The sequence below is a fragment of the Portunus trituberculatus genome, chromosome 38, assembly GCF_017591435.1.
Source record: "Portunus trituberculatus isolate SZX2019 chromosome 38, ASM1759143v1, whole genome shotgun sequence".
NCBI lineage: Eukaryota > Metazoa > Arthropoda > Malacostraca > Decapoda > Portunidae > Portunus > Portunus trituberculatus.
The window spans coordinates 3626455-3650909 of NC_059292.1; the positions used below are offsets into that span (position 1 = coordinate 3626455).

The 24455-nt window shown below is 40.0% G+C and overlaps 2 protein-coding genes across 4 annotated transcripts in view; both read right to left on the bottom strand.

Annotated features, from left to right (window-relative positions):
- The window catches only part of LOC123514565 (G-protein coupled receptor GRL101-like), a 21897-nt gene extending 19003 nt beyond the window's left edge, over positions 1-2894 (bottom strand). Inside the window, exons 1-4 of the mRNA XM_045272505.1 lie at positions 2810-2894; positions 1912-2073; positions 337-465; positions 51-167 (exon numbers count right to left, since the gene is read on the bottom strand). Of these exons, the coding sequence (XP_045128440.1) occupies positions 51-167; positions 337-465; positions 1912-2073; positions 2810-2894 (493 nt within the window). The remainder of the gene's footprint in view (positions 1-50; positions 168-336; positions 466-1911; positions 2074-2809) is intronic.
- Positions 1935-24455, bottom strand: part of LOC123514755 (low-density lipoprotein receptor-related protein 4-like) — a 112298-nt gene continuing 89777 nt past the window's right edge. For all 3 annotated transcript variants that reach the window (XM_045272863.1, XM_045272864.1, XM_045272865.1), the window contains 6 exons: positions 20096-20218; positions 17037-17162; positions 16363-16470; positions 4451-4585; positions 4240-4357; positions 1935-2073 (listed from right to left, as the gene is read on the bottom strand). In XM_045272863.1, coding sequence (XP_045128798.1) covers positions 4287-4357; positions 4451-4585; positions 16363-16470; positions 17037-17162; positions 20096-20218 — 563 coding nt within the window. In that variant the 3' untranslated portion in view covers positions 1935-2073; positions 4240-4286. The remainder of the gene's footprint in view (positions 2074-4239; positions 4358-4450; positions 4586-16362; positions 16471-17036; positions 17163-20095; positions 20219-24455) is intronic.

A 24455-nucleotide genomic window follows, 5' to 3' on the forward strand; every position in this document is an offset into this window, starting at 1 on the left:
AAACGCGTCGCCTGTGCTGCAGAGAAACCAAGACAACTCTGGTAACTTACGGCAATACTTTTCATCAGACTTGTCTATGCAATCGAACACAGAGTTACAGCGACCACTTTCAGATATGCAGTGTCCGCTGGAGCAACGCCATTGGCCTTCACCACAAGTGCTGTTTCCTGTGTCGTTAAGGAAGAAAGTAGGTCAGACAATGCTTTAGCCAAACATTTGTAGTTATCATCATAAAAATATTCAATGGACATAATTTTGGCAACTTTTAATGATTCTGAGGTTTCATCTTTATTTCATCCTTTCAAAGTATGAACATGACAATTGTAAAATACTCACCGCAGAAAAGCTCGTCTGAGCCGTCAATACAGTCCTTCTTGCTGTCACACCGATCACTCCGGAGAATGCACTGGCCGATATTCATACACCGCCACTCGTCTGAGGTGCAACCCGTTTGATTGCTTTGATCTGAAGGATGGATGAATGGATGGATTTTAGTTTAGGCTTAGGTGGAAAGAGCCCACTTCACGTATGATTCATTGCACACACACACACACACACACACACACACACACACACACACACACACACACACACACACACTCTCTCTCTCTCTCTCTCTCTCTCTCTCTCTCTCTCCTCTCACACACACACACACACACACACACACACACACACACACACACACACACACACACACACACACACACACACACACTCACTCTCTCTCTCTCTCTCTCTCTCTCTCTCTCTCTCTCTCTCTCTCTCTCTCTCTCTCTCAAGTCCACACACACACACACACACACACACACACACACACACACACACACACACACACACACACACACACACGTCCTGTTTTGCTTACAGGCGGTATGACAAAGAAAATGTGAGCCGTTGATGACCAGAGGATGAGTGGCTGTTATGGTCATTGATATGAAGACGAGCGTGAGGAAAAAAGAGGAGAACGGTTTGCCTAACCCTTCGCTCTTCCCTGCCTTTAATTTTTCTTTTAACACATAAAAACCCTGAAAGCATACGTGGAACTAGATTGGCCTTCTCCATCTCCCATCTCTTTTTTTTCTTAACTCTCCCGTTACATACTATTGGAAAGCGATTAGGAGCCTTTTTCACTGTATTTATCTTCCGGTAGCACTAGGTATGTCTTTAATGGTCAGACATAACAGCAGATATACTGAGTGCCTTCCTGAGGACATCCCAGTTCTGTGGCTTTCAGAAAATATTCAATGTATTTTGACAATACTGAATGGTTGTGTCTTAGTCAAATAACACACACTGATCACATTCATTAAGCTTTTTGCGTCCCTTAAAGCCTTCCCCTGCATATAATCCAACAGTTGTTAGGTTGTTTTAGGCAGACTGCCATCAAATCAGAGGAATGAATGCAGAGGAGAGAGAGAAAAAAAAACGAACATTTGGAGTTGGTGCAGAAAGTTACTCGACTCTCAATAGGAAGGGAGGAAGGGAGAAGAAATAGTGTTGTCGTTTAAATGGCCAATAATCAACAGAAACATAAAATCCAAAGGAGAAAAATAAGACAGTTTCAGATTGGTATCCAGCACGAAACAATAAGTATGCAATAATAGAGATATGGAATTAGACCAGGAGGATGTTCCTGGAAAAAGGTTGAAAATCAATTCAGTTCCCATAAAAACCGCATGAAGGGTGAATAGAGGTGAATAGAAATGGCAAAGTAAGAAGAGCCAATGGAAAAAGAAAGCATTGAAACAAAAAATGGTATTAAATATAAAAAAGATAGCATTTTCTCCCCCTCTAACAAATCCACTGATACCAGGAATGGCATGGAAACAAAGGGGAAAGAAGTTGCCTAATGTTATAAAGATGGCAAAAAAGAAAAGAAAAAAAAAAAGAAATGCTTAATAACATACTTACTTTTCTCACCACAATTTTCCTCGTCTTCTCCGTCCAAGCAGTGTCTTTGGCCGTCACACACGATGGTGCTCAGCAGGCTCCTCGTATCGTTACACTGGAAAAAGCTAAAGTCTTTCTGCCTCACTTCTAGCGGATGATTAAACGTATTGGTCTCACTGTCGTCTGTGAGGTGGAGACAGAAGAGGTACTTGAAGAAACAATGATAATAACTCGGAAAAATGACCAGACAAACCAAGAAATCACTCATTCTCGCACCACCACACCCGCTGACTGCTGACGAGGATCAAAAAATTTATACTGTGTTCACATTTCAGTTTTTGATACGGACTATTTTTCTAAAGCCAAAGAGATTGTAAGTTTGGTCATCATGAGCGTTTTCCTGTGTTGCCGATGCAGTCATCTTTTCAGACTATCATACAAATTAAGCTAACGTCCTTAAATATATCAACAATTTCCGCTAAAACATGCTGTTGTGATCAGACGCGAAAGGTAGACAGAGATAGTCTTTGTTGGGGAAGTATTGTAGGTTGAACTTATCGTTGACAACATTAGTTAATTTTCCAATCATTGGGGTCACGTTACCACAGCGCGGCCTCTTACACTTATCTCCCACACAGCAAGGCAGTGACCGGTAGAGCTGCTACTGAGCAACGAATATTTTAAAACCTGTTATCAACACTGTGTTCAAAGGCCGCAGAGACGACTAGACTGTTTGTTAAATGTTACTCCTGTTAATAATAAAGAAATCTCGTTAATGTGTCAACAAAATCATGAAAATAGCTTTAAAAACCAGTGTAATTCTGAATAGAGTCTCTTGAAAGTATTAGTCGAGGTGCAGCGCAGAAGTGTTTCAGCATGTAGACCTAAATTTGATCTCGTAAGTTTGTCTCCCGCTCACCTCTCGCTGTGTCGCTGCATGAACACTCGATTGCATCACCTGTCAATCTCCCTGCCAAGAGGTCCACGTGTGCCAGAGAATACATGTAATTTACGGGTTTATTTACAGGTATTCGCCCGCCACTCACTCCTGCTAGTCCTTGGTGCTTCTTTTAGGCAGAGAGGAACACAGTACGAGACTTATAAAGAGATCTGCATTATTGTGTAATTTCTCCCTTTTTTCATTCATTCGGTTACATCAGTGGTTCCCAACCTAGGGGTAAATTACCCCAGTGGGGTAATGACCCCATATTTTTGGGGTAATGGATGTTTGGCATGGGATGAGGCAATCAGTTTACATTTTCATATAATTTCAATGAAGATTTCTATTAATTTTTTTCTGCTTTCTATGTATGAACTAAAATTACTTCTTTTCGTATTATAGATTTGCATTATTGTGTTGCATAGTTTCTATTTTGTCTGTTTTTGAAGTATGAAATACAGTTACTTTTTTTCCTATATTACGAGTATTTGTTCATTGGGGTAATGGATGATTGTGAAATTGTATTTTTGGGTAATCGCTGCGAAAAGGTTGGGAAACACTGGGTTACATGCTAAATTTTTTCGTTAGTTTGTATGGGGTGACTCTTGGCAGCAAGGTAGCTGTGCACAGATCATGAGCTACACACACACACACACACACACACACACACACACACACACACACACACACACACACACACAAAGACGATGTAGAGATGAATATACATTGTCATTGTCGTTGTTGTTGTTGTTGTTGTTTTTATTGTCGCTGATAATGATGGTAGCAAGGATGATGATGATGATGATGATGATGATGATGATGATGATGATAATGATGATGATGATGATGATGATAATGAGGAGGAGGAGGAGGAGGAGGAGGAGGAGGAGGAGGAGGAGGAAGAAGAGGAGAAGGAGGATGAGGAGGAGGAGAAAGAGGAGGAAGAGGAGATAGATACTATGTAAACAGAAAATGAGGTGAAGGGACGTAAAACAAAACAAGATCAACAAGAACAACAATAAAAATAATAATAATAATAATAATAATAATAATAATAATAATAATAATAATAATTGCAGCAGCAGCAGCAGCAGCAGTAGTAGTAGTAGTAGTAGTAGTAGTAATAAAATAGTGATAATGATATTAATAATAATAATAGTAATAATAATAATAATAATAATAATAATAATAATAATAATAATAATAATAATAACAACAATAATAATAATAATAATAATAATAATAATAATAAGAAAAAGAAGAAGAAGAAGAAGAAGAAGAAAAAGAAGAACAAAATCGCAGTATTATGAACAGTAGAGGAAAGGAAGGGAAGGGATGCGAAGCGAAGGAAAGGAAGGGAAGGGAAGACCAGGAAGGAGGGCTTGATGGAGTCACTGCGAGATACTAACAGCAGCCGAACTCCGTCAGGTCATTTCCATAACAGTGATTGATGCCATCACAAAAACTCCCTCGCGATGCACCGGCCGCTGCATTCCACGGATTTTCCTTTCAGGCACTCCACCACACCTACCGGAGCGGAGAGCAGCTCGTGAGCAGGCGAGTGAGATAGATGCATAGATAGATGGATAGATAGATAGATAGGGCACAGCACACACATACCCGAGTCACTGGTGTAAACGTGGCTACAGTTCACCTCGTCCTCACAACCCTGACAGTCGCATTTTGAGTCACACACGTTGCCTTTGTAGATGCAGCGAGTGTTGTTGCAGCGGAAGTGCGTCTCGTCGCAGGGGCCTATGGAGGAACAGTGATTGGAAACTGGTTAGCAGGGTAGGGGGAGAAAGAGAAGAATGACTGGTGGATTAAAAAAAAAGGAAGACACAATGGTCATGTGGAGCCGTTGCAAAGTGTTAAAAGCGACCAAATTGGTGGGATAGAATGATAGTGATAATATTAATAAAGTTGAGATATGGTAAAAAATACGCTACGAACCACTAAAATGTCAAAACTTGTAAAGAAAATGGGATTAATCAGTGATATATTACGAATAATTTGATTGCATTGAACTAAAGAGAGGCAGGGAGAGGAAGCATTTAATTAAATCTACCCCGGTGTTACACAAGAATATAAGGGAGTTTACCAAGAGCCATCAGGAATACAGGTAACAGTTCCCAGAGAAAACTTCGTACATAACCCACTTATCATCATTTCCATTCATGAAACTGACCTAATCCTTTAAGGCATATTGACTAGGCATTAAAAACGTGATTCGTAAGCATGTATCAGGTTAGGTTAAGTTAGTCAGTCATCCGCCACTTACACATTACTCTTAGGAGCACGTCACGGTGGAGATAGTAAAAGTGAATTCTTGAGTTAATGAGAGTGAAATACATGTACCAGGTTAGGTTAGTGTAAAACTATGAATTATGCAAAATTATTTTCAAATTTGTTCATATACAGCCGTGAGAACGGGATTGATGTCGCAAAAGTTCACATTCTTTTATCTTTCGCATGCACGTCCAACAGCGGACCATGCTGAGGTCAGTTCCTTGTCTTATGAGTCTCAGTGTGGGAATCTCTAGTTGTTAGAGTACACATATGCAATTATAGCTAAGTATAATAACATAGACACACATTTCATATTAGCACATATTTTACTTCTTACATTCATAATTAGATAATACTTTAACTAATGTAATCAATTTATTTGTAAGTATTCTTAGATGTCCGAGCTGGTCACCGTGTCGGTGAGATACTGCTAATGAAGGTCTACAGGAGCAGCTGCCGGGTCAGACGGAGTGTTGTTATAGCACAACCATGACGTAACGCTCCTTGCGATTGCCGGGAGCTGGACTTCTGGTATTGTGGGATACCTACATCACAATGTAACATATGGACAAACAATAAATGAAGAAAACATGCATAGATATGATAGTACGCAGTGTGTTGTATCTCGCTATAAAAGAGATTAGAAGGGTAGAAAGGTCAAAAGGAAACAGTTAATGATCTAGGCCTGGGTACCAGGTAAACATCCTCTGACAGGACAACAAATAGTTGTTATTGTCGTTCTTATATGTTTGGTACCACACGTGGAGCTTCACGTAGCTTTTACTTGATTGATGAAAGGTACATTTGAGGGGTCTGTTGTTGTAGGTCAAGTCACGCCCCCTCAGGTTTCTGAAGGAAGTTGGAGAGGAATCAGAGAGAGAGAGACAAGAGAGGAAGCAGAAAGGGAGGACAACCGAGGCTCAAAGCTGTATAGCCGAGGAGGCATGAACATTTTGTACTTCGTATAACAAACAGTAAGTGGAGCGATAAGTTGCAATGCAGTTTTTGAGGTAAATAAGAATGGAAGAGGAATCACGATAGGATGTTTAGGTATTATTTTAGCATATGTGTTTATGTGTAGGTATTTGGTTCAATATGACGCCGTTATTTACTTACATTCCCGTGTTACGAGTAAAGAATAGTGTGTACATCTCCGTACGTATATTGCATGTTGTACTGTTTTGACGAATAAGTTACATAACAGTTACTTGTGTGTATTCGTGCACGAAGTTAAAGTAGTTCTTATGTGGAAAGTGGGTTTGTTCCATATGAGATTCAATGAGTGAAGTTACTTGTGTGGATGTATGAAGATTTGTCATTATATTCGATGGTGTGTTACGTTGTCATTTTCATGAACGAAGTAAGGTAACTATATGTGTATGGTGATACATTAAGTGGTGTATTACGTTGGTTGCTTATTCATGTAGTAAGTAAAGGTAATTCTTATATGTAGTTGTAATTACTGCATATAAGATTTACTGATAAATAAAGCAGTGTTCGGATATTGTAATAACGTCATGAGGATATAGGGGACGACGTCATGAGGATATAGGGGACGTCATGAGGATATATGGAACGACGTTCAGGTAAAATTTGTTCTGAAGTGAGAATATATAGATGAAAAGAGAAAGTTGGATTTATTGCACGAGACAAATATGTTCAGTGGTGAGTTACATAGTTGCATTCGTATACGAGATTGGAGTGATTATTATATATGGTTGTTAGATGAATTTAAACGACTTACAGTGAAGAGAGCGACAGAAAGAATTGTGAGTGACATTTGCCGGTGCCATATCAAACATATTATGTATAGATATAATTTTTATCAATTAAATTAGAGAAAAAAAACTTTCTATATTTTATAACCAGTAGCCAGAGAATTTGTGCAACGTCGTGCAACAGCTCGGATCGCGACAATATGTGTGGGCAGACTGTCTTGGTGTAGTGTAGATAACTGTACACTCATTATAGTGATAACAAAGCTGTGTTTATGTTAATACCTGTGAGAAAACAGTGTGAGAGTTCGTTAACACTTGACACTTGTATCTCAGCTACCGCCCATAACAAACACGACAGTGACGATGACATTGGTGGCAGAGGTGGGATGAAAATTCCTCTAAAAATTAGGTTACGTTAGTTAGTCATCCGCTATTTATATATCACTCTTAGGAAAACGTTATGGTGGAGAAAGTAAAAGTGTATTCTTGGGTTAATGAGAGTAAAATACTGTGTTTAATGGTGTGTGTGTGTGTGTGTGTGTGTGTGTGTGTGTGTGTGTGTGTGTGTGTGTGTGTGTGTGTGTGTGTGTGTGTGTGTGTGTGTGTGTGAGAGAGAGAGAGAGAGAGAGAGAGAGAGAGAGAGAGAGAGAGAGAGAGAGAGAGAGAGAGAGAGAGAGAGAGAGAGAGAGAGAGAGAGAGTAGTAGTAGTAGTAGTAGTAGTAGTAGTAGTAGTAGTAGTAGTAGTAGTAGTAGTAGTAGTAGTAGTAGTAGTAGTAGTAGTAGCAGCAGTAGTAGTGGAATGAAATAATTTAATGTAAAAATAAGTCTACAAATCTGATTGAATGAATAAATAAATCAATAAATAAACTCTCTCTCTCTCTCTCTCTCTCTCTCTCTCTCTCTCTCTCTCTCTCTCTCTCTCTCTCTCTTTCTCAGGGATGGAGCGGCCATATTTCAGGAACATTACAGTGCAGCATCTCAGGCACTCGCATTCATATTCGAGTCTCTGCTAATATAGATCAAAGTATTTGCATCTATATTGGAATATTTGGAAAGGTGTTATTACTAGCTCGCTGTATGATTTGCCGAAAAAAAAAGAAGAAAAATAGATAACGTTGTTTTATTGTCCGAGATAAAAGCACATTTCATTACTGACTGTTGAGTGTGTGTGTGTGTGTGTGTGTGTGTGTGTGTGTGTGTGTGTGTGTGTGTGTGTGTGTGTGTGTGTGTGTGTGTGTGTGTGTGTGTGTAGATGTAATTGTGAATATTAAAAGTAATATCAATTCCTCTGACCCAAGAAACAATTCTAAATGAAAAAAAAAACCCATCCTAAATAATAAGTCACTTGTGACCACAAATCCAATGCCCACACCAAAACCGAACCAGAGCCTAAACTATCTTGAGAATCATCTGACTTCACTACCACCGAGCCCCTCAATAATATATTTTTTTTTACCTAACCTGCAGGAAGGGAGCACATATCAAAAAGCAGCTCGCTAACAGAACGCCAATCTCATCTCGAGGAAGGAAGATCAAATTTCTGTCTCCCACTCCTGCCACATTAAAGACATCCACTCAGTGGCGACAAAATCGTTCTAAAAATAAACTGCCATGAGGAGAATAACAAACAAGGAAGATTCATAATATTCACTACAGTCTGTTAAAAGTTACACAATACACGACGAAAAATGTAAACAGATATGGTTCGAACTAAGAATGGGAACCGAACTAATTCTTCGACTTTTTTTCTTTTTGTGGGAATTGGTCCACCATCCTGACAGGGGAATAAAGAGTTGAAGAATACAAGAATAAGTGACACAATGCAAGGAACAGCTGACATCATAACACAGACCACTGTCAAGCTGGTGAGGCGTGAGATGGTTTGAGACACACACCTTTATGGCGGCAGCTGCGTCGGTAACCTGATGGCAATTTAGTGACGCTTATACACCCGGCAATCTTCCTTTTCTTTCTTTATCTCTATTAGACCCTCTTGGAAGCTATACGGGATGGCTCGCGTAATGGCGTACGTGAGAACAGGGTAAGAGCATTAAAAAGTGTCTTATTTTCTTGCAAATTTCATAAATGCGATCCAAGTAAAACAAGAAAATACAGAAAAGCACCTCATAATATTTCCACCTCTCATACCCATTCATGAATATCAACAATCAAAACTCTTTAAGTCAATTCCTTTTTATATCCTTTTCTTTCACCTAACTTTTGTCAAGCTTGAACCTGTCACTTCTCGTCCTCCACCAGTCAATTCTTGTCCTACAGAGATATTCACGGCACGGAATGATGAGAATGGCTGGAATATGTTTTCCCGTGAGGTATGTAAGGGTAAGGCACTAAACTCGTTCTTATTGCTCTTCTTGATGCTAATGAGATGGGGATGATATTGGAGAGAGAGAGAGAGAGAGAGAGAGAGAGAGAGAGAGAGAGAGAGAGAGAGAGAGAGAGAGAGAGAGAGAGAGAGAGAGAGAGAGAGAGAGAGAGAGAGAGAGAGAGAGAGAGAGAGAGAGATAGCATGCAGAGAGGAACGCAGGAAAAAATAAATAAAAAAAGCAGATATAACAGCAGATTGGCTGAATAGCGTAAACAAAAAGACGCAGAGATGCAGGCGGTATGCTTTATGAATAGGTATTTTTTGGCACTGTGATAAAGTTTTATAATGCCTTTGAATTGCTGAGCACATATTTCTATCTGAACCATTCTGAGCTCGTTGTGGAAATGTAGTTAGAAGCACTGGGATGGTCGTGAACTATGAACGCACGCTGCAAACACGATATATGACGATTAGTTGATTGAGCGGCTTGGCTGAGTGGCTTGAAGGTGCAGCATGACATCTGGCTAACCGCTTATACCATCTTCCAATTTCTCGTATAAATGACTACAAACGTAAGGCATTCGTGCTAGCTAATTACCAAACGTGACCCCGTAATGTAGCGATGTGAATATCAACTGTCTGATATAATATTGGATGTGTCACTTAGCATGGGAATACCGCAGCAGAATTTGCCCTTATCGTCTTTAACCGTTTCATTACTGGAACGCATTTTTTTTTACCTTGAGTTTTGGGTGTTATTAGGCGATATTATTACCATTAGGATGGGTCTATGGAGGTCAAAAAATAATGGACACTTTTTCACTCTTCTAATCTCAACATGTTTCTGAAGTTGTATAAAATCACCTAATAGTAAGAAGAATGAATACGGAAAAGCGTCAAGGTATTGAAGAAGTTAAGGAAAACTTGAGTTATTTGTGAATAAATAACTCAACATCTATGGAACAAGTAGAGGCATATTTTGAAAATCGAGGCCTCAAACGTCTTGATGGGCGTGATCCACGAGGCGGCGGAGGCAAGGGAGACACTTGATGCTGATCTTTGAACCTGAATCAAATACCACACTGAATGAACCCAGCGACATTACTTACTTGTTTTGATCTTTGATACAAAATCTATGAAATGTATGTACTTTATTACTGGTGCGTACGCTGGGACGAGTCTTTTACATAATCTGCCTCCAGTCATGTTTTCCAAATGCCCCGGGACTCCACCACTGCTGCTCCTTTCCTCTCGTCTACTCCCTACCTCACAAAGCGGCCTCATCGACCAAACCACGTCACATGACACAGATTTCAGTACACGCAGTTCAGATGCACGTCGCAGGTGATTGAATGAGGTACAGAAGAATATTCCGATACGCTTCTCTATATGCAAATCCGGAATTATCTAAAGAAAATTCTCCTACTGCGTGGTGCTCCGAGTCAACGACCTCATCGATACGGAAAGCCGGCCGTGATTCTGTCATTTATGGTGTTGCCGGATTCAAACTTTGACATAGGACAGCATTCACGTTCCTGCTTTCAATTTTATAGAAGCTTTCTAATATTTCCGCATTCATGGCCCGCCAAGTATAGGAATAAAGTTGATCCGGTGTTGCCGTCGCCGCTGCCACCGCTGCAGTCATCATCCCTGATATCCAAAGTTTATTCTTGTTTCTTAATTCTGTCTTTAAACATAAAAGCTAAAGCACTAGAAATACAGAAATAGAAGAAAACTGAAAAAAAAATCCTTGATATTCAAACAAGCACAGCGAATGAACAGTTGGGCTGGATCGTGATAAAAATGAAAACTTCTTGTAATTTCAATTAGACCAAGAGTCGCCTTTGCATCCACGCGGGAGTGTTGCGGTGGTGCACCACGTACTACACACATTTTGTCTATGGCACTTACATTACCTTCCAATTCCTCATCCACGTATGTTATGTGGAAAATAAATAAATCAAACAACTGAATTATTTTTGGAAGAAGGAATGTCTGACCAGATACAATTATCTTGATATTGAACATCTATATTTCTTGGTTGAAAATTATTCCGAATCTAAGATTATCTTCGACTTTTCATGAACAGGAATCAACGGACGATGTGAAGGAATAGAGGAGAGCTGTGACGGCAAGCTAACCAAGCCAGTAAAAGAAGGAATGAGCGTCTGGCTGGGAAGAGATGTGATGTTTTCTTGCTATAGTAAAAAAAAAAAAAAAAAAAAAAAAAATCGGACGAGTCTGGAGGGAAATGAAGACGAGAACAAACGAGATGAAGGAAACGTGTCAGCACAGAAGATGACGCCAGGCAGGCAGGCACCGCGCAGGGACGACTTAAAAGAGGGTGTTGATCGTGCACAGCAGCACCATCAAAGAGTGTTCAGAGATGAGCAGCGCACGCACCGTCATTTTCCCCGTGAAGGAGCGAAGGATGGCGTAGGAAAAATTGGAACGCTTGCTCACGATACTGATAATGAAAGCTAACTGAAGGGAAAATTTGGCATCCTTGGTGGCAAGCAATTGCTGTACGACGCAACCCAACCCAACCCAACCTAATCATGGGTGCATATTCAGAAACGCTTTGCTCTCACCACGACTATTTTCCAAACCCAAAATGATGATTAGCGGGGTTTCCAAGAGTGTTTCTCCAGTTACTAATGTAGAAGAAATCTTGTCACTGCCTCTAGAACCGTAAAGAAACACATTGAAAAACTCGTGTAAATTTAAATAGACCCTCTTGAAATAATGGAGGTGAAGCACAGAAGTCTTTGAAAATACGAAGCATCATGAATCATCCGTGAAATAAACAGGAGTGGACTCAGTGATTTCTCAAAGAATTTTAACTAACCGAAGCTGTATCACTGATATTTGGCAAGTCTTTCCTCGGTCACTACTCCTCTTTCAAACATAACAGCTTGCTTCACAGCCGGCTTCTAACATTACACTGACTAGAAACCGAGGCATCTTTTCTTTTCCTCCTTTTTCTCTATCCTCTTCTTCCTTGCACGTATTTGTAAAGATTCCATACATTGTTTTTCTTTATTAACGCTGAATTGTTGCTTAGCGAAGTGAAAAGGTCGGAGATGAAAGAATCGCATGACAAGAACAGTTCGCTGAGATTGATTGCTAAAAGAACTGAAAGATATGAATATTTAAGGAAACGAAATGATAGTTGTGTAAAGTTGGTTTAGATAATTCCACATAACAATAATGCGTTCGGTATATGAGAGAGAGAGAGAGAGAGAGAGAGAGAGAGAGAGAGAGAGAGAGAGAGAGAGAGAGAGAGAGAGAGAGAGAGAGAGAGAGAGAGAGAGAGAGAGAGAGAGTTAACCAGAGTAAAGTAACGAAACCAAAAAAAACGGAGACGTGTAAGGAGTAACTTTAGCAGATGTCGGACACTCGTCAAAGAGATTCAAAGAAAGTCAAAGAAAATGACAAGAAGTATAAAGAAAGTAAAGTCAGGGATAGGAAAAATCAGAATAAAATAAGAAAAAACGAAAAGAAACAAAAAAAAAAAAATAATGAAGAATGGTAAAGGAATAAAAGTAAATGAAAATGAAGCAAATAGAAACTTAAACACAAGGCAAGAGAAAGATGTAAAAAATTAAAGCAAAACTGAAAAAAAAATGTCATAACGAATGTCTAGAAAACACAAAAAAGGAAATAGAAAGTGGAAAACGAGGAAATGAAAAAAAAAGAAATGAATAAAGGAAAAACGAAGCAAAACCAGGAAATGAAGAAAAGCGAGACGGACCTTTAACAGGGCAGAAATAAAGAGAAGAGAAAGGAAAGAAAGAAACAAGAGTAGTAGGATGATGTATATAACAAAGAACGTGACTCTGACCGAGAGCTGCGTAAAAGACAGAAAGGAAAGAAAGACCTGCTCCTGTAATGTGTCGGTCGCTAATGAGAAAAACCAAACAACGATTAAGAATTAGAGAAGAGGTATCTGTGAAACCTTCCTCTTTAACCTTCTCAGTACCATGACGCGTTTCCATATTCATTATGGTTACTATTTGGTGATTTTATAAAAGTTCAGAAACTTACTTGGGGAATAAAATAGTGAAGACTGTGGGGGATTAATCTTCTGACCTCCATAGACCTTTCCTAATGTCAATAAAATGATCTAATCGTACACAAATCTCAAGGTAAAAAATGTGTCCCGGTACTGAGGGGCGTTAATACAAGTTAGAGGTAGGTGGAAATACAGTGGCAGGCAAGGAGTTCTCGAGTGCAGCAGCAAAAAGGATGAAACACTGAAAAATCAGCTAAACTGTTGTATTAGGAAGGTGGATAGAATAAGATCAAGAGTAAGTAAAAATGCAACGCACAAATAACAAACCTAGTACATATAGTAAATACTATCTGGGGCAGGGAACTCGAGGGTTCCACATATGGTCCCTAAGGGTTCCGCAAGAACAAGTGAGATAAGCTTATGCATTTTTTGAGTTTTTATTTAATTTCATATACACAATATGACTAAACACGCACAATAAATCATAGCTTATTGTAATATTATAATATATAATTTTTCCTTAAACAAATATCATGATATTTGTCACGTGAAATACGATGAAAATAAAATGAGAAATATATGGTATATAATTTTTTTTTGCGCAGGGGTTCCTTGAGACATGTAATTTATTTCAAGGGTTACGCAAGCGTAAAAAAGTTGAGAAACGCTGATCTGGAGTACTGAAAAGGCTAAGAGAAATCACCTAATAATACCAGGAAAACATCAAAAATAGAGCTTAGGAAGGCGGACAAACTAAAACTAACTCCCTTCAATATTGGAACGCATTTCTATCTTGAGATATAATGTACGATTAGACCATTTTACTGACATTGGGAAGAATCTATAGAAGTCAGAAGATTAATGGCCACAGTCTTCACTATTCTAATCCCCCGCATGAGTTTCTGAAGATGTATAAAATCACCAAATAGTAAGCAGAATTAACATGAAAACGCGCCATGGATAAAGAAGTAGAAATATAACAAACTTAATATATGTAGTCAATCCTAACTGGAGAACTGAAAAGGCTAATAGAAGGCCGCCGTGGTGCAGTGGATCCATGCGTGCTTTGGAGTCCGAGGGGTCTCCAAGCGCACGGGTTCGAATCCTGTCTACGGTCCGAGTGTAGGTTGGGCTTCCTCACTCGGGGCAACGGTTTCCTAGCGGGTGGGCTTTGAGATAGGAGGTACCACAAAAAGTATCACCTTTTAGCCCATAAATTCCCGTGAAACCCCCACATGGTATAAACAAAAAACAAAATAATAATAAAAGTCACGTAACAGTAAGTGCGCGAGGTGTGATGGGTTGGCTGCTCCATGGTCGCTATTAAGGTGCGGTACGTGTTGGTCCTGACATGACTGAAATTGTTACTAAATGAAAAACACTTTTGAGTCAGTTCCTTGTCTGTTCGCGTCCTGTTGTCAGTCTGTTTGTGTGGATCTCTCTCTCTCTCTCTCTCTTTCTCAAATTACATCACAGAGAGAGAGAGAGAGAGAGAGAGAGAGAGAGAGAGAGAGAGAGAGAGAGAGAGAGAGAGAGAGAGAGAGAGAGAGAGAGAGAGAGAGAGAGAGAGAGAGAGAAAGCAATAGGAGGATAGGAATGTAAGCGGTCTCAGGAAAAAAAAAGTGAGTACCAGACACAATTAAAGGAACATCAAAACATCAGAAAAACAGAATAAAATAAGGCAAGTTATAAGAATCATCCATAATTTTGCCTCATCCCTTTTAAGACTCCCTAATGACGCAGCAGCAATAGCCTGAACAGTGAGTCCATTCCATTTGATGATCTAACACTCTATTTGAAAACCAATTGCTTTTCATCTCCTTTTTTAATCGAACTTCTCTTTTTTCTTTCAAGCTTCAACTCTTTATTTCTCGTTGTATCCTGATTATTGATCCTCGTGATGTGTAGCTCATCCTTCAGACCGGGAGACAGCACTTCCCTCTCTCCTCTGCCCACTGCTTCTCTTCTTCTCTATCCCCTCTCCTTCTCTCTTCCCTCTCCTCTATCATTCTCTTGTTCCCTCTCCTTCTCTCTTCCATCTTCCCTCTCCTTCCTTCTTCTCTTTTCCCTCTCCTCTCTTCCATCTTCCCTCTTTTCCTTTTTTCCCATTTCCATCTCCTTCCACTTCACTCTTCTTCTCTCTTCCATCTTCCCTCTCCTCTTTTCCCTCTTCCCTCTCTTCCCATTTCCCTCTCCTTCCCTCTTCACTCTTCCTTCTGCTTTCCTCTCCCACATCCTTCGCGACACTGACTTACATAAACTTGGAACGCATCTTCTAAAGGGACTTATGGTATTCCTAATAGGTGTGATACGTGAATGGAGCTTTGATAGAAGAATTAATGAATACTTGGTGAGATTGTGGAGGAGAAGGCAAGAGAGGTTGTCTGAGTCGATATTACGCCAATCTTACTTTTCTGGAGGGAGGATTTACACATTTTCCTACAAATTTTCAGAATAAAATACGCATTCTGAACGAAAATCAGTCCCTATAATATTTTTTTGTTCATTTATCTAGTAAAAAAAAAAACAAGAGGAATTTTTATAATACTATATTCGTTTTCAAGCTCTTCAGTACTGGGATTAATTTTTACCTTGAGTTTTTGGTTTGATTAGACGATTTTATTGACATTAGGCAGCCTCTATGGAAGTCAGAAGGTTAATGGTCAGTCTTCACTATTTTAATCCCGACTTAAGTTTTTGAAGCAGTATGAAATCACTAAATGGTAACTAGAATGAATATGAAAACACGTCATGATACTGAAGGGATTACAAGATTTACCCTTGGACAGGAACATAAGAAAAAAAAAAAAAAAAAAAAAAAAAGACTATATTGGAAGAAAAATGCCTACGATTCTCAAACATTTGTACTAGTCTTTCTCTGCCAAAATGTAAGGATTTTCTTAACAAATATATATAAACAATTGCCATCTACAGTGTTTGCATCAACGCACCACCTGGGAACATTTTATACAAGCCTTTGCAAAACATTTCTCATTCGTAAAAGTTTTGGTATGTTTGTCTACAATTTTGTGGCTGTATTATGTGATGAAAACTTCCTCGCTTTCAGGGGTGGGTGGGGGAAGGGACACCGTGAACATAGAGGAGCAGTGGTGGGTAGGCAGGAGGTTAGCAAAAGTGGTGATGAATGGAGACTGATGGTGGTGGTGGTGGTGAAGGAACTCACAGTGTAGCTCGTCGGTGTCGTCGTCGTAATACTTCTCGCTGCAGTCCGGGAAGTTGTTGCAATGCCAAAACTTGTGGACCTTTCTGCCTGATTTGCATGTCACGAAGTCTGCAGGAGGGAAGGTCACGTGGTTAAGAAGAGTCTTTTGTGTGTGTGTGTGTGTGTGTGTGTGTGTGTGTGTGTGTGTGTGTGTGTGTGTGTGTGTGTGTGTGTGTGTGTGTGTGTGTGTGTGTGTGTGTGTGTGTGTTTTGTGTGTGTGTTTTGTGTGAAGCATCTGCGTTGAATTTTTCGTTATAACTGCGTGGAGACAGTATTCTCTATCATTCATCCCTTCATATGGTAAGGCAACTCTGAAGCTCCCTGCATAATTCTGTACTTCATCCTTCCTATGGCTTGGATGAGTTATCTCAAGACGTTGATCCTCAAAACCATTACTATCATTTTTTACCTTTATTTAGAGACTGATATCTAAATGGACCTTTTTTAAGTTATTCTTTTATTTCCTAGTTCAACGCTTCTCCTACACAAATATAAGACTAGTATATCTTTACACAGCGCCAGACTATCTATTCTCAACAGCCACGGAGAGAGGCAGTCTTCGCCTCTCCCGCTCCTTACATAACCTGCCCTGCCATCAAAACACCGTTTCTGCAGTGCCTTGACCGTCAACTGACCTGAAGGCTGACAGTCTTTCTCGTCCGACCCGTCTTTACATTGTGTTCTGCCGTCACACACAGAGTAGGGACGCACGCACTGCCCGTTATCACACCGAAACTCCAAATGGTAGCAGGTTCTGAAGCCTGAAAGAGAGAAAGAGAAAGCGTGCAACAGAGAAAGATATTTAATCATTTCAGTCGTCTGTATTCGTTCGTGAGGTATTTTTTTTTATATAAGAGGAGAGGACTGGCCAAGGGTAACAAAAAGTAAAGAACAGAAGTTCATTCAGTCGCCAGTCTCCTTACAGAGCCAATAGTTAGCCAAAAAGACAGGAACAAATATCTTGAAGCCTCCTTCTTGAATGAAGTCAAGTCATAGGAAGTTCGAAATACAGACACAGGTAGGGAGTTCCAGAGTTTACCAGAGATAGGTATGAAAGACTGTGAGTACTGGTTAACTCTTGCGTTAAAGAGTTGAACAGAATAGAGTTGAGAGGAAGAGGAAAGTCTTGTGCAGCGAGGCAGCAGGAGGAGGAAGGCATGCAGTTAGTAAGATCAAAAGAGTAGTTAGCATGAAAACAGTGGTAAAAGATAGCAAGAGATGCAACATTCCGGAGGTGAGAAAGAGGCTGAAGACAGTCAGTCAGAGGAGGGAAATTGATGAGGCGAACCTATCCCTATCTAGAAGAGCTGTGAATGTGAACGCCCCCAAACATGCGAAGAGTACTACATACATGGGCAGATGAGCAAAGAATAGGCCGAGGATACTCAGTGTAGGAGAGGGAGACAGTTGAGTGTCATTGAAGAAGAGGGGATAGTTATCTGGAAGGTTATGTAGAGTTGATAGACGGAGGAATTAAGTTTTTGAGGCATTGAATACTATAAAGTTTTCTCTGTTCTAATCAGAAATCTTAGAAATATCAGAAGTTAGGTGTTTTGTGTCGTCCTTGCGTGACCTGTTGACTTCCTGAAAGGTTGGTCACCTCTGAAAAGACGTGGGAAGGTGAAGGGTGGTATCATCAGCGTACGAATGAATAGGTTAAGAAGTTTGGTTAAGAACATCATTAATGAATAATAGAAAGAGAGTGGGTGACAGGACATAACCCTGAAGAACACCACAATTAATAGATTTAGAAGATGAACAGTGGCCACCTACCACAGCAGAAATAGAACGGTCGGAAAGGAAACTTGAGATAAAGTTGCAGAGAGAAGGATAAGAACCAAAGGAGGGCAGTTTTGAAATCAAAGCTTTGTGCCAGACTCTATCAAAAGCTTTTGATACGTCTAACGCAACAGCAAAAGTTTCACCGAAATCTCTAAAAGAGGATGACCAAGACTCAGTAAGGAAAACCAGAAGATCACCAGTAAAGCGGCCTTGATGGAAGCCATACTGGCGATCAGATAGGAGATTGTGAAGTGACAGATGTTTGAGAATCTTTCTATTGAAGACTGATTCAAAAACTTTAGACAAGAAAGAGATTAAAGCTATAGAGCAGTAGTTTGAGGGGTTAGAACGGTGACCCTTTTTTAGGAATAGGTTGAATGCAGGAACACTTCCAACAAGAAGGAAAGAGAGAAGTCGATAGACAGAGTTGTAAGAGTTTGGCCAGGCAAGGTACAAGCACAGAGACAGTTTTTTGAGAACAATAGGAGGGACCCCATCAGATCCATAAGCCTTCCGAGGGTTTAGGCCTGCAAGGGCATGAAAAACATCATTACGAAGAATTTTGATTGATGCTATGAAATAGTCAGAGGGAGGAAGAGAGAGGGACATGTCCACAATCATTCAAGGTGGAGTTGTTAGCAAAAGTTTGAGAGAAGAGTTGAGTTTTAGAGACAGAAGAGATGGCAGTGGTGCCATCAGGATGAAATAAAGGAGGGAAAGATGAAGAAGTAAAGTTATTGGAGATGTTTTTGGCGAGATGCCAGAAATCAAGAGGGGAGTCAGAATTTGAAAGATTTTGACATTTTCTATTTATGAAAAAGTGTTTGGCAAGTTTAAAAACATACTTGGTATGGTTACGGACAGAAATATAAATATAAAGTGCATGAGATTCAGGTGATGGAAAGCTCAAGTACCTTATGTGGGCAATTTAGTTAAAAAGCGGCTTTTGAGTCAGAAGATTCAAGAGCGTGGGCACGAAAGCAAGGTCAAGTCGTTGCGTACAGACACACCATCCAGCTTTGGAACGAAAATGAGGATAGTGAAAGTAGGAGGGAATAGAGAAGGGGCTACTGTTAGTTGCCTCAGACAGCTGTGTTTCGGTGAGGAAAAGTAGATGAGGTTTAGCAGAAAAAAGGTGGTATTCTATAGATTGAGAATCAGATCTAAGGCCGCGAATACTGTAGAAATTAATGAAGAAAAGTTAAGGGAGGTGTCAAGACATTTTGGGTCGACACCGAGAGAACAATCCCACCTGGGGACATTTCTGGTCTCCAGAAAGGGACTCCGAGGCTGGATTTAGAGTCACCATTTTTTATTATTAAGTTAAGGGTGTGGGTGTGTAGGGAGTGATTGTACTTTTGTGTGAAGGGGGAGAGTTGTCTTAAGAGGCAGGCTGTGACTGCCCCCTTGAGTTGTGAGACACAAAGGGATACGTTCAGTGAGATCACAACCGACTTTGATGTTAAGTTCACAGCACCCTCTGAACTGATCCGGACCAGAACTGGGCAACCAGGTCCGTTTCAGATCAGAACATAGTGGTATTCGACATCGCTGGGAGTAGATTATCGTTTCAGTAGGTGTCTACTACCTCCTTCAGTCACTTATTACACCAGATGCTGTTTATTTACATGCTGCACCACATCCCTACATCCTGCCACACCCTACTGGCAATATGGACTCCTCTACACTCCCAGTAAGAGCCGCGTGTCTCTTGAATAAATGAAGAGTACATAATTTTCCCATTACCTGTGTTATGATCTGGGAGGGGAGAGGAAGGTGGTATACTCGAGATGGCGTCTGGTAGATGTGTGTGTACGAGAGAGAGAGAGAGAGAGAGAGAGAGAGAGAGAGAGAGAGAGAGAGAGAGAGAGAGAGAGAGAGAGAGAGAGAGAGAGAAACACTTGTCGCTTACTCTGGCAGTTATTCTCGTCGGAACCGTCTGCACATTCGGTGGTGTGGTTGCACAATGCTCGTTGGGGCACGCAGATGCCGTCGCTCTCACACTGGAAGAAGTTGGACGGGCACGTGTGCGTCACTGCAAGGAGGAAAACAAGAAATAAAACGTCAGAGGGACAAGTAAAGTAAATTGGAGGGAGGAACACAAAATAAATAGACAATGTCACTCAACTGTGATGAAAAAAAAAAAAAAAAATAAGCGGATAGAAGAATACAAACTAAATGATAAGCTAAGCCCTCAACTATAACGAAAACATGGATACAAAAAACTATAACAACAACAGTAACACAACTACCACCACCATCACCACCACCACCACCACCACCACCACCAACAACAACAACAACAACAGCAAAACAGTACATTTTAGGCTGGAAGAATAATAACGTCCCTGTATTCAATCAAGGCTACTGTCCGGTGGTGAAATTTGACGAATACATGAGAAATCTAAGGAATTCGTTTTCTTCGTTCAACCTCCCCTAGACACCCTAAATTTTCAAGAGGATAAATTTTTTTTCCTTAAAAATGGAAAGAAAACTCCTTAGAGGCATTTAAGTGATAAAAATGACACAAAGGGGCATACTACGTCATTCCTCAGTTCGAAAGCAAAGTCACGGAAGGGAAGAGATAAAGCAGACATGAGAGAGAGAGAGAGAGAGAGAGAGAGAGAGAGAGAGAGAGAGAGAGAGAGAGAGAGAGAGAGTTGGATGAATGGGCTTATCTTAATTGTTTATGTAAAAGGTTAAATCATCTTACATTATCAACCACAGCGTATAGTCTCTTCAATCAGAATGGAATGTTTCAGTAGAAGGAACGTCCTCTAACACACACACACACACACACACACACACACACACATACACACAAAGTTGCTTCAAAATTTATAGGAGAAACACCCTTAGAAACCGTGTCATTTGAAAATAGTCGTGGAGAGAGAGAGAGAGAGAGAGAGAGAGAGAGAGAGAGAGAGAGAGAGAGAGAGAGAGAGAGAGAGAGAGAGAGAGAGAGAGAGAGAGAGAGAGAGAGAGAATAGACTCTATGATACGACAAACAATGACGGAGCAACAATTACCTCACATCGCCAGCTCCTCACATCGTTCATTAGGGCGTTAGGCATGGGAATTCTGAACGCTAAATAGTATGGCACTTTGTGAAGTTAAATTAATTCTGTTTTGTTTAATATTTTTTTCTTCCAGTTTTTCATTCACTTCCATATCCTCCTGTGAAGTGTTGTGCTAGTGAAGGGTTTCATTTACGAGTAGCTTTGGTTAGGCCTAAGATCACGATGGAGAAAGGACCAGATGCAGCCACGTTTTAGTCCATGAAAAATTTGCAAAGTTGTAGTTGTAGTAAATCACTAAACGAAATTAAAAACCTCATGGCGTGACTCTGAGCATAGGCAGTCGGCGCCAGATGCACAGCTGGTCACAGTGAAAAAGTTTCGTTACAGCGTGGCTAAGAAAGGAGAAGAAAGAAAATGGGAAAAGAAAACGTAATATTCAATTCCTTCCCGACATGCCCTGGCTGTTCTAATCACTCATGGGTTAAGCTCGTATTCTCAAACACTTCTGTGCTTCACCTCTACTGTTTCAAAAGTCTTTATTGAAATCTACACGAGTTTTTTAAGGTGTTTTTACGGTTCTTGAGGCAGTGACAAGATTTCTAAATTATTAACTGGAGAAACACTCATGAGAATTCCGCTAATCATCTCTGTGGGCTTGGAAAATAGTCGTGGTGAAAGAGCAGAGCGTTTTTGAATAATAATCTTAGACACTACCAGTCAGCGAATGATTCATAGGTAACCTTCTTGCTCTCTGACTTATTGAGATTCATTTGACATCACCCTAACCCATTCAGTACCATGACGCGTTTTCATATTCATTCTGCTTATAATTTGGTGATTTTATGCAGCTTCAGAAACTCATGTGAGGAATTAGAATAGTGACGACTCTGGCCTTTATTCCTCTGACCTCCATAGACTCTTTCTAATGTAAATAAAATCGTCTAATCATACTCAAAACTCATGATAAAAATGCGTCCCAGTACTGAAGAGGTTAAGTATCTCATGGCAGTATAATGTGTGTGTGTGTGTGTGTGTGTGTGTGTGTGTGTGTGTGTGTGTGTGTGTGTGTGTGTGTGTGTGTGTGTGTGTGTGTGTGTGTGTGTGTGTGTGTGTGTGTGTGTGTGTAGGGTTGGTGGATGAGTGGATGAGTATAAGGGCAGGTGCACACGACGGTCATTTTCTGGTGGATCTCTGTTGAATATTTATAAACTCCTTCCATCAGCATGCTGGAGGAAACCCACTTCAGCTTCCACTGCTCCTTCTTCTCCTCCTCCTCCTCCTCCTCCTTTTCCTCCTCTTCATCTTCCCCCCTTCCTCCTCTTTTCCCAATTAACCATATCTTTTTTCTTACTGTTTTCTTCTTCCATTACATCATTTTTTCCCCATTTTCTTCTTTTCTTTATCGTCTTTCACTTCTATATCTCCTCTCCATTTACTCTCCTTCATATTCATCCATGTCTCTCTTATCTACATATCCTTAAGACATTTAAATACACACACACGCGCGCACACACACACACACACACACACACAATCAATCAATCGAAGGTCATAGTTAAATAAAAGGAGATACAATATTTCAGTTTTTTTTCCTGATTAAAGTGAGCGACTCGATGAAAGAATCCTAAAGTAAAAACGAGATGGAATATAAACCTAATCCCCCACAAATATGGTAAAAGAAATAGTTGTATGATAAAAGAGTAATGCGATACGGATATGACGAGTATGACTTAAAGGACTCTAAAGGATAAAGAACAGAGACCTGATTCCTTAAAAAAAAAAAGAAAAAAAAATATCGAAACTCTTGACAAAATAACCACATGACATTTAATTGTCTATCTATTCCTCTACCTTTTATTCATTTATTTATTCTTTTTCATTTATTTTGTTCGCAGACCGTAACATTTCCAACAGGAGCACGTTTATTGTTCTCTCTCTCTCTCTCTCTCTCTCTGCTTACGGAGACTTGCCTGAAAAGTTTAACAAGTACAAACATCTATTAAAAGTCATATGCAGACCACTACACTATGGATAGCCTGGATTTGTAAGGGTATTACATGCAGGACGGGGAGATGAGCAGCCTTGATTCACGGCGCTGACTAAAAGGTGGAGTGAAACGTTGGCGTGGCAATGGAACCTTCTGAGTCTCGCCTCTACACACAATTCGAGGTTCAAATCACCTCTGTACAGACACATTAAGAACATTGTGCTTGCTTACCCTTTAGTGCAATATAATCCTCTTAAGACCTCATCTCACTCTCTCTCTCTCTCTCTCTCTCTCTCTCTCATTGTGCAGCAACAGTTATGGTCATAATTTTCTTTCTTTTACTCGCAAGCTCTCATTTTTATGATTTGTAGCTCTTAATATCACTCTCTCTCTCTCTCTCTCTCTCTCTCTTACTTGTGTTTAGAAAAGAGATCAGTAGAAAATTCGCCAAAGTATAAAAAAGTTGCCAGAGGAGTAAGTCTAATTTAAAAATAAAATAAAAGTGAGAGTGATAGCCAAGATGAATGAGTACGCAATGTTATAATTAGATTTCATAAAAGGTTTCCATGGAGTTCCTAATAAACGGAAAACATGGAAACTTGAATACAAAGCAGACAGCGAAGAATACCCAGATTTTTATATTTCTTTATAAGAGAAAGGGAAATGAGGACAATATTAAGAGGGTCGTAACAATAACAGTTGAAAACCTCCATTAAGAAGTGTCGCAAGATGTGGGCGTGGCGTGAAGGATGCAAGGTGTGACTGACATTAGAGGATGGTAGAGTAGATGAGTAGAGAGAGAGAGAGAGAGAGAGAGAGAGAGAGAGAGAGAGAGAGAGAGAGAGAGAGAGAGAGAGAGAGAGAGAGAGAGAGAGAGAGAGAGAGAGAGAGAGAGAGAGAGAGAGAGAGAGAGAGAGAGAGAGAGAATACCAACTTACCATTACATCAGAGAATAAAAGAAGGTCAGACAAGAACGATGATATGCGTCGAAGGAAAAGAGAAAGAGAAAGATGAAAAAAAAAAAAAAAAAAAAAAATGCAGCAATTTAGCAACTACACAAACCCACAACAACAACAACAACAACAACAACAACAACAACAGCAACAACAACTTAGCATGAATGAACACGTGTAGTATCTTGGTACCTAGTCATCTGCAAGGGAACACAGCAGAATATTTATACGCGAAAACATTATTAAGACGGATGTGAAAAAAAAAAAAAAATAATAATAAAAAAAAAAAAAAAATCTCCAGACAGGGCAGTG